The following is a 10,708-nucleotide window of genomic DNA, read 5'->3' on the forward strand; positions in this document are numbered from 1 at the left end:
ATATATATATATATATGTATAAAAATATTAATTCAAATATTCTTATAGAAATTTAAAAATAAAATTAAAATCTCATTGAAGAAACTATATTTTCTTTTGATTAATTAAATAACGTGAGATTATAAGTCTCTGAATTTGCGCAGTACCTTCATAAATTTGATAAATCTTTGCATCTCGCATTAATTTTTCTACAGGATATTCGGTATTAAATCCAGCACCACCAAAAATCTGTAAAAAATTTCAATTATATATATATATATAATTATTTCAAGGAAATATATATTTTTAAGGAAAATAAAAATATTAAATAATAATTATATACTTGGACAGCATCTGTTGCACATTTATTAGCTATATCACCACCATAACATTTTGCAATACTGGCAAGAAATGTAGTTGTTGGAAGTTTATGATCAGAAGCCCAAGCTGCTTTCATCCATGCAAGTCTAGCAGTTTCGATACCAATCGACATATCTGCAAGCATAAATCCTATGGCTTGATGTCCTGCTATTATCGTATTAAATGTTTTACGTTCGGTTGCATATTTCAGAGCTTCATCTAAAGCTCTTTGGGCTAAACCGACTGATCCAGCTGCTACCTATAAAAAAAAATGAAAAATAATATCTAATTTTTCAATTTCAATTAATTTTTTTTTAAGTTTCAATAGTTTTTTTTTAAGAGTGTTTTCACCGATGATCTAGTCTTATCAAAGGTTTTCATAGCAATCTTAAATCCTTCTCCTTCTTTGCCCAAAACATTTTCTTCTGGGACACGAACGTCTTCGAATGTTATCATTCGAGTATCAGAAGCTCTTTGACCCATATTTATTTCCTATTTTAATATAAAAAAAATTTATAATATTTAATTTATATTTAATAAAAAATTTATAAGATAAAATAATTTAAAATTTATATAAAATAATTTAAAATAATATAAAATTTGATAATAATTTAATTTAATAAAAAAATTTACTTTTCGACCAGGTGTTAAACCTTCACTTTCGCGTTCAACAATAAAAGCTGTGAAAGCTTTACTAGGAGGAGCTTTTGGATCAAGATTTGTTCTTGCTAATAAAAAATACCTATGCAATACATCAATAATTTTTTATATTCTATATATTAAATTATTTAATGATAATTAAATTAATAATAAATCCAATATACCAATTAGCAACACCTCCATTTGTTATCCACATTTTTGTTCCATTAATGATCCATTCATTTCCTTTTTTTTCAGCTTTTGTTTTAATATTTGCTACATCTGATCCAGCTCCAGGTTCAGTAACACAATATGCCTATAAATTTTATACTAAAATAATTATAAAAAAATTATATTACATATGAATTTCATTATATTACAGCAACAATTGGCTCTTCAAGAAGTCTACCAAGATACTTCTTCTGTTGTTCTTTATTTCCAAATGCAATTACAGGAGCTTCCTTTAAAGAAATATTTAAATAATATTATTTCATATGAATATAAAAATATTATAAAAACAAACTTACGCCTAAATCTGATCCTTCCATTGCAGTCGATATTCCTGTACAACCATAAGCTAATTCCTCTGTGATTAAACAACCATCAAAGCTATTGAATTCCATACCTCCTATGAATAGTAAATTTACATATTTATAATTTTTTTTTAAATTTTAAAATTTAAAAATTTTTTCTTTTTTTTTTTTAAACATATAAATCTTGATTATACCACAATATTTAGGAATATGTTTATGTAATAAGCCTAAACTCCATGCTTTTTTAATAATATCCCATGGATATTTTCCACTTTTGTCATATTCTGCAGCCACTGGAATAATTTCTTCTTTTGTAAATTTGCGTGCTAATTCTTGTATTTCTCTTTGCATATCATTTAATTCTAAAATAAAAATATCAAATGTATATTTTTCATTTTTATAAATGATTTTATTTTTTTTTTAATTATATTTAATGCACTAACCAAAGTTATATCCTATAGCATAATCAGATTTTGATGTAAATCTTCTTATTGTTGAATATGATATTCTTTTCAATACCTGAAGAACATATGGTATATATTTATTAATATTTTATATATTATATAATTTATTAAATAAAATTTATTAAAATAAAATAAATAAGACAAAATAATAGATTTTATTTTATAATATTATTTTATATGGCATTATTTAATTTTTATATAAAATTTCATAATTACATAGTACTTACCAGTGTTGAAATATTGAAGTATGAAAACATCTTGATAATTTTTGTCTTTACAATATATATATATAATTTTAAAATCGTTTTTTTATAACTTTGTTTTTAATTTTTAATATATTAAAATTTATAAACTTTATATATATGAAACATTTTATTTAACATTTTATCTAGAATTATCAAGATTTTATCTAGAATTAGATATCTAGAATTCTTATAGAAATTTTATATTAAATATATAAATATATTTAAAATAAAAGTTTATTTTAAAATTAAAATTTATTTTATTCGTTAAAGTTATCGTCAAATGTATCGAGACGAAATTATTTACCAATAATTATAGAAAATTACTTAAATTATCAAAATAATCTTTTTGGACCTTGGACCAAGAATGACGAAAATAATGGGCGTTATTGCTTTATATTATTCAATTCCCCTACTACTTTTACTTATAATTATTCAACTTAACTGATTTTAAAAAAACTAATAAATTTTTAATAATTATACACGTAATTATCATTTCTTATTTTAATTATCTTATAAATAATATATTTTGTTTATTTATTATTTATTTATATTATAACATAGTACTAAATATCTACGAATTTTCTAGTTTAATTAGAAAATTTTATTCGTATTATCATTGTAGATATCATTGTAGATTTTGATATTAAATCTATTTTGATATCAAATCAAATCATACCAAATTTATATTGAAAACAGATCTTTGATATCATAATCTGCATCATTATTTTAGCGCCAAATAAAAATTTTTTTCAATTAATTTAAAATGACAATATTTAAATTATTCTTTTAAATAATTTTATTATAAAAATATTTTTGCGAATAAATAAGATATACATGATATTATTATTTATAATTATTTATTCTGTCACAATGTATAATATAATATAATAATATAAGATATAATATATAATTACAATTCTTAATTTGATTCGATTATTAAAAGCAGTTTTTTTTTAACTTTTCAATCAATTTTTTATTTTATATATTGTTATTTCCATTCATCAAAATCTTTTTAATCTACAAAATCAATATCATTTAACCGATATCTACTTACGCGGAAATGCAAAAATTATAATTTTCATCACGTATATTTATCTATCAATATTGAAAAAATAATAATAATTAAAATTTACATCTTTATTTATACATATATATATATATATATGTATATATATATAAACAAAAATGTAAATTGTAATTATTTTGTTGATATTTAAATATCTTCAAGAAAATTTTAAATTTGATCGAATTTAAATTAATTATTTATTTATTTATAACATTTATAATATTTGTATATGTTTAAAATTTAATTCACACAAATTGATAAGCAAATTATGTAAAATATTAACATTATAAGTTTGTAAACGTTTAATTTATAAGCGAAAGCAAGCAAAATATGTAATACACATATATAAATCTATAGTCTTCGATGCATAGAGTTTTCTTTGTTGATCAATTGTAATTTATTAATATTGTTTTTTTGAAAGATACAATGAAGTTAATATATATAAAAAAATAGATTCTTTTTTTTATTTTTTTAAGTCATTTGACAAGAAATTGTCATAATCTTTTTAGCATGATGATAGAGATTCATCCATTGACAAACAATCCTACAGCAGCTTGGCATGAATTATCACAACAGCAAAAAGTTATTAAAATAAATACTAAACTTCCAACAACTGATGCGCCAAATGATAAGGTAAAACATTTAGATTATTTATCTTTTTTTTATTAAAAATATTTATTGAATCTAACCTAAATATAGAGTCAATATATTAGATTTTTATTGTAATTTATAAATAATTTATTGAATTTATATTTTATAAAAAGATAATTTATTGTAATTTATTAATGTTTAAATATTTTAGCTTCGTATTGTTTGTATGAGCGATACTCATTCATTAACACCATTTATAAAATTTGATATACCCATGGGAGATATCTTTATACATGCTGGAGATTTTACAAAATGTGGTAGTTTACAAGAAGTTATAGACTTTAATGATTGGATTGGTAATTTGATATATTTTTTTATAGATTTACATTTAGCATATAATAATAATTATCTTATTATAGGTAATTTACCACACAGAAATAAAATTGTTATAGCTGGTAATCATGAACTTAGCTTTGATCCTACATTTACTCATCCTTTTTCTTTACAAACCAGTGGTAATCGTCAAAAACATACAGGGACCAGTATTCTTGATAACATACCTACATTAGGGATGTCCAAAGATACTCTTGCAGAAGCGATACAGACTACTAATATTAAAGATTATTTGACAAATTGTATTTACTTAGAAGATTCAGAAATTGTAATACACGGAATAAAGATATATGGCACTCCATGGTGAATATTTTGCATTATAGAAATACTTTATATATCATATTTCTTTAAAAATTTTTTATATTTTAGGCAACCAGAATTTTGTAAATGGGCATTTAATGTACCTCGTGGAGAAGCATGTCTTTCAAAATGGGAAATGATACCATCAGATACAGATATTCTTGTAACACATACGCCACCTGTAGGGCATGGAGATTTGTGTTGTAGCGGTGTAAGAGCTGGATGCGTCGAATTACTTTCTACAGTTCAAAATCGAGTTAAACCAAAGTACCATGTTTTTGGTCATATACATGAAGGTATATTATTAAATTAGTTCGTTTTTCTTTCATATTAATTATACATATATCATATTATAGGATATGGCATCTCAACCGATGGGAAAATAATATATGTAAATGCATCAACATGCGATTTAAATTATTTACCAAGTAATCCACCAGTAGTCTTCGATATAACATTACCATCTGGTCATTATAAATCATAAAAAAGATTAAATATAGTAATAAATTTCATTACATTTCTTACATACAAACATATTAATCAAGTATGTATAAGAAAACATTAATTTATTTATGTATATATTTTTATGAATTTTGTTACATATTACATATCTTTTATATTTAATATTATCCATCTATTCTAGAAAATTGCAGATCACATATAAAAAAATTATAATTCTCAAATATTGATATTGATATTGCCTAGTTTTTTAAAATACTTAAGAAACGCTGAAAATAATTTTTAATATTATCAAGATTTTTTTTTATCTTTACTTATCTTTACAAATGTAAAAATATTATAATCATTTTTTAAAATATTATTCATTAGTTTTATTCATATAAAATAACATGTAAATAGAACACTTTTGTACTTATGAAATTTTAGTTATATTATTTTAAGAAACTATTTTACAAACATGTTAAAGAAATTAAAAGTATTTCAAAGTATTCAAATATTACAGGAATCCTGCGTACTGTATATTTTTTTATACGAAAGTTACATAATTTCATTTTTATTAAGTTATTGTATATAATATAATAAATTAAGTTATATATGTTTTTGTCATGTTAAAGCATACATAAAATTTTAGTTATTTATTTATTTAGTCAGCAAAATATTTGATATTGCAGTGATAAAGTACATCGTAAATAATTAATCCATAATTCATAGATTATTTGTAATTTTTAATGTAATAAACAATATTCATTAATAATAACGTGATAATATAGAATAATATTTGAGTATTAAAATTTAACATATAGAAAATAGAACAATATGTTCTAATTAATTAATTAATTTTAATAACTAAAATTCAATATATTAAAATTTTATATTTAATTAATCAAATAATTTGAGACTTTAGTTATATTTTATGAATGATATAATTTTTAAAGAAAATAAAATATTTCTAAAAATGCTTTAATCATTTGAACTAATAGCATGATAATAAAGTAGTACTAATAGTAAAATGTACATAATTTTTATCATACTAATAAAATATTTAAATTCAAATTACATTTTTTAAAAATATTTATTATAATATCCAATTTATTATAACAAGTAGTACTTTTTTAAATTGAGAAAAATTTGCATATAAACAATGCTGTATCTATATATTGATTTATATTTTCATATAATATTGGTCCAAAGCTTTAGTTGTAATTGTAAAGTCACTTTCCTCTATGAAATGAGCATAATTATTTTCGATAATAGAATTACGTTCATATAAATGACGATTTTTTTTCCCTTTCTTTAAAAATTGTAATGTAGTAGTAAAAGATAATCGAAAAAAGTATATATCTTCTTGATTTTTTTTTTTTTCTGTTGTATATAATGTAGTAAATTTATTAAAATATAATATACCACATTATATCAGATAAAAAGTAAAAAATTAATTTGCTTTAACGCATTATATTATAAATTGAAAAATTGTACTTACATATTGGAAATTTTTTATACGTAACAGTAAAAAATGAAATATGCCTTTATGACGTAGTTATATCGCCATATGGTATGAATGTCTGTTTGCATTTATTACAATACTTTTTATCCCCAGTCTCATATAATTGCCACGATAATGTTATTTCATATCGTAATAATTAATCAAATTAAATTATAGAAGAATAGAATAATTATATATTCTATATGGATATATTCTACATATGAAGTGGCAATTTAGCGAAAATTTAATTAATTTTTAAAAAATTTTACTCTGAAGCTTGTTGTTTGCATCTATTACTTATTAACTTACTTTTCTTTTAAAATGGAGAGTATAGTATGCATCTAATGTCTCCTACACACGTCTATTAAAGAAAAAAATACATATGGTTTTCAAATTAAAAACGGGATATTGGTGCTTATCCCAAATTTACTCCTAAGACAAATAAGTTTAACTAAACTAAGAATAACAGTAAATGGATGTAAAAAGATTACATTCTTCTTACATAATTTAAACGAGTACATTATCAGGAAGATTTGTATTTAATACGGTACATTTGAAAACAGGTACGATACAGATTCACCGTTGTGAGTCCGCCTTACAGCCTCAGCAAACATCATTGATACATCAATGCACTAGAACAAAAAAGATATATAATATTATATTCATATAAATATATCTCTTTTAAATGTCTATACACAATATGATTATTTCTATATTTCTATATTATATTAAAAATAAAATAAAAATAAGAATAAAATTATATTGAAAGCGAAATATCTTGATGATAATTATTTTTAAGATAATATTAGAGAAACTTGTAAAATTCATATTTAAATTTTTTCTTGTAATAATCTTAATCAAAGCATCTATATTTATATTCCATAGATTTTATATTAAAATATTTTATAAATGCATAAACATTCACGATCTAGTAATAATATCATTTTTTATGAAAACCGGAAAAGAATCTAAATATATAAAAAAGTAAATCGAAAATGTAATTTTTTTTTTTTATAGAGCTTCATTCTTAAATAAATCATTGTTGAAAACATATATATTTGATTACATTATATTACTATATTATTATTATATATATATGTAATATAATAGAATAAAATAAAATTGGTAAAAATTTTCATGATTAAAAAAATGTTATTAATTTATGTTGTTTTTATCTAATTAATACACGCACAAGTGATATCTGTTGAAAATAAATGAGATTATACATATACAGATACTCAATGAATTTTCTAATATCGATTCATTCAAAAATGAAGCTTTGTATATATCGCTTTATATTTTTCATTTTTTTTATTTAGATTCACCTTTATCTTTATTATTATTTATATTTGACCTATCTTATGATGTTGAAAAACATCTTTATGTCGTTGAAATTATATTATATTTCAAATTAACTGGACCAAACTATAATTCTAAAATAATAAAAAAACTTATATCTAAAAATATCCAAAAAATATTTTAATTTTAATTTCATAAAATTTAGCATATAAAAGATAAGGAAAACTGTAAAATAGTTGCCTTATATTTACATTTTCTTATCTTTCATATAAGTAAGTCTTGTAAATAAATAAATAAAATATGTTTTGTTTTTCAATGTTTTCTTTTTTTTTTTTATAAAGAATAGAAAATAAATCATAAATTAAAAAAAAGATTATATAAAAATTGTATAGTTTAATTTTAATTGAACAATCTTAAAATTTTTTTTTATATTATGGCTTCAGTTAATTTCATAAATATATATCTTGTATATATATTTATGTATTATATGTATTATAAAATGTTACAATTATTATTATACCTGTATTTTTGGACAATCCTTCATGTGACCATCTTGAGGAATAGTATTTGTTACTACCACAGCTTCAAAACAGGCATTATTAATTCTACTAATTGCTGGGCCACTGAAAATGCCATGTGTTAAAATTGCATATACTTTTGTTGCTCCAGCTTCTAAAAGTTTTTCTGCTGCATGACAAATAGTCCCACAAGTGTCGGCCATATCATCTACTAGAATAGCAACTCTGTCTTTTACATCTCCAACTAATACCATACTAGCCACCTCATTCGCCTTCTTTCTTTCTTTATGTATAAGAGCAAATTCAACATTTAATCGATCAGCGATTGATGTTACCCTGTTAAGATAATCTCCTTATTTTATTCTCCATATATTTACTTTATATTAATATTAATTTTGAATTACCTTTTAGCACCACCAGCATCTGGCGAAACAATAATGCTATTTCGCCATTCTATAATATTTTCTTTAATCCATTTTAAAACAGCTGGTTCAGCAAATAAATTGTCAACTGGAATATCAAAAAATCCCTGTATTTGACTAGCATGCAAATCCATTGTAATAATATGATCAGCTCCTGCTACTGATAGCATATTTGCTACTAATTTTGCTGAAATAGGTGCACGACTCTGAAAAAAAGAAATTGTTAATTTCAATTTTGTAAAATTACACAAGTCTCTCAAGTCCATTTGCAACTGGAAATATCCTGCAATTTAAAAAAATTGCCATTAAAATTTTGAAAAAATTTTAAAAAGCTATATAAGATCAAATAGGGGAATATATTAACTTGTAAAATTTTTTTTATAAAAAATATATATCATATAATAAAATATATATCAATTTAATTTTTTAGAGGGGACAAAATATGAATACAATGGCTATATATATATTAAAATATTCATTACAAATATATTATACTTGTGTATATACATATAAAAACAAAAACAATATGTTGCAAATGCACCCCAGTTAGACTCAAGAAGAAAATGTAAGTAAAGCAAAATTCAAACTAAATTATAATACACAATGCATTTTGATTTCTTGATTTTGCATAGTAATAAATTAAATAAATTTGAAAGAATGACAAAATAAATTTCATAATTTTAGAATTATGATCGTGATTACGATATTTTGATATTGTATAAATATCATTAATAAATATATCCTTTAAATAAACACAAATGCATTGCGATCAAAAAGATAATTATAATTAGGTTATCTTGATAAATTTATAATAAGTATAAATTTTAAAAACTCTAATTTAACATTAATTATTTTAAAAAATTGTTTTTTTTATAAGTCATTCTTTGATGTAACATTCTATTGACATCACAACACAATCACAATTTTTTCTTGCAAAAGCACTATTTCGTTAATAAGGTAGGCACTTTTTGATTAGTATATTTAAATAACAATAATTTTATAAACTAATAGTAATTAAATTAATACCCATTTAACGTATAGATTTATATCCCATTATGTATATGTAGATTATTAAGAATGTATGTAAAATACTATTATATTAATATTTTGCCCTCTTATTCAAGTAACAATTGCTTTGATCAAAGATAATTCCATTCATTCAATTATTTATTTGTACTATATAGCAATAATTATAAGTATTGTTAGTCCTACAAAAATAATTTTAAAAGAAATTAAGATATTAAAAAGCCGAATTTTGTTTATCGAGTTATAAATACAAACGTTACACTCGACAAACATTACAATTTTATTGTTCTTATACTCACTGTAGAGAGGTCGAGCACAAAATCCTGAAAATACCCAACTATTCAGAATTTAATTTAACGAGTAAATATCAATCTTTTAACAAGAACTATATTACCAATAATATAAATTTATTATTGGTATTATTGGCATACTACAATATGCTATATATAAAGATTATTAAAAGTTAAATCGTAATAATAATTTTTATTATATTTCTTATAATATTGATTAAATTTTCATGAAATCAATATTCCTTTATTGTGCTTATTTCTTTAAAATATGATATAGGCAATTATTAAGATTTAAAAAAAATATTAATAAATTTTTCAAATAAAAAATTTAATAGATTAAGCTGTATTGTCTCAATAGACAATAATGTAAATATTATTATATGAATGTATAAAAGGCCCCCCTCGATGAATTCTGATATTAATTTTGCAATATTCATACGGGTTATCTAACTTTTGATAACCTTCTGATAATTATTAAACATAATACTTCGGTTATATTTGTTGTTTACAGCTTTGTTAATTATTTATTGCAAAATTATATGAACTTTCATATCATTTATTATTTATTTATATCATTATTACACGAAATATAATTTTGCAATGAGACCATATATATATATATATATATATATGTGTGTGTG

General features: G+C 21.4%; 3 protein-coding genes across 5 annotated transcripts in view; 1 reads left to right on the forward strand and 2 right to left on the reverse strand.

Annotated features, from left to right (window-relative positions):
* Positions 1–72: 72 nt before the first annotated feature.
* Positions 73–2,257, reverse strand: LOC102674309 (probable medium-chain specific acyl-CoA dehydrogenase, mitochondrial). Its single transcript, XM_031512620.1, has 10 exons — positions 2,203–2,257; positions 1,955–2,030; positions 1,706–1,873; positions 1,506–1,606; positions 1,359–1,439; positions 1,164–1,294; positions 973–1,081; positions 691–831; positions 323–598; positions 73–228 (listed from the first exon to the last, which is right to left on the reverse strand). The coding sequence occupies exons 1-10, from the start codon at positions 2,230–2,232 to the stop codon at positions 85–87; spliced, it is 1,257 nt and encodes a 418-aa protein (XP_031368480.1). The 5' UTR covers positions 2,233–2,257; the 3' UTR covers positions 73–84.
* A 1,328-nt stretch (positions 2,258–3,585) lies between these two features.
* Positions 3,586–5,246, forward strand: LOC102674449 (metallophosphoesterase domain-containing protein 1). The gene is made up of 5 exons (XM_006620171.2): positions 3,586–3,919; positions 4,089–4,233; positions 4,297–4,573; positions 4,640–4,866; positions 4,927–5,246. Exons 1-5 carry the CDS (start codon positions 3,797–3,799, stop codon positions 5,052–5,054), a joined length of 900 nt encoding a protein of 299 aa, XP_006620234.1. The 5' UTR covers positions 3,586–3,796; the 3' UTR covers positions 5,055–5,246.
* A 1,263-nt stretch (positions 5,247–6,509) lies between these two features.
* LOC102675469 (ribose-phosphate pyrophosphokinase 2) overlaps positions 6,510–10,708 on the reverse strand; it is a 5,219-nt gene continuing 1,020 nt past the window's right edge. The window contains exons 2-5 of one of the 3 annotated variants that reach the window (XM_031512617.1): positions 8,734–8,957; positions 8,332–8,665; positions 7,015–7,144; positions 6,510–6,873 (exon numbers count right to left, since the gene is read on the reverse strand). In XM_031512617.1, coding sequence (XP_031368477.1) covers positions 7,052–7,144; positions 8,332–8,665; positions 8,734–8,957 — 651 coding nt within the window. In that variant the 3' untranslated portion in view covers positions 6,510–6,873; positions 7,015–7,051. Of the gene's footprint in view, positions 7,145–8,331; positions 8,666–8,733; positions 8,958–10,076; positions 10,198–10,708 lie in introns of those variants that run through there. The other 2 variants (XM_031512618.1, XM_006620182.2) reach the window with 2 other exon arrangements.

Source organism: Apis dorsata, unplaced genomic scaffold (assembly GCF_000469605.1).
Source record: "Apis dorsata unplaced genomic scaffold, Apis dorsata 1.3 scaffold_486, whole genome shotgun sequence".
NCBI lineage: Eukaryota > Metazoa > Arthropoda > Insecta > Hymenoptera > Apidae > Apis > Apis dorsata.

Bases quoted from the DNA above. Each gene is read 5' to 3' on its own strand.
- LOC102674309 (XM_031512620.1), bottom strand. From the start codon at position 2,232: ATGTTTTCATACTTCAATATTTCAACACTG. The intron at 1,295-1,358 runs GTAATATAATGA...TAAAATTTATAG, and splicing joins TTGAAGAGCCAATTGTTGCT to GCATATTGTGTTACTGAACC. The intron at 229-322 runs GTATATAATTAT...AATTTTTTACAG, and splicing joins GTGCAACAGATGCTGTCCAA to ATTTTTGGTGGTGCTGGATT.
- LOC102674449 (XM_006620171.2), top strand. From the start codon at position 3,797: ATGATGATAGAGATTCATCCATTGACAAACAATCCTACAGCAGCTTGG. The intron at 4,234-4,296 runs GTAATTTGATAT...ATCTTATTATAG, and splicing joins AGACTTTAATGATTGGATTG to GTAATTTACCACACAGAAAT. The intron at 4,574-4,639 runs GTGAATATTTTG...TTTATATTTTAG, and splicing joins AAGATATATGGCACTCCATG to GCAACCAGAATTTTGTAAAT.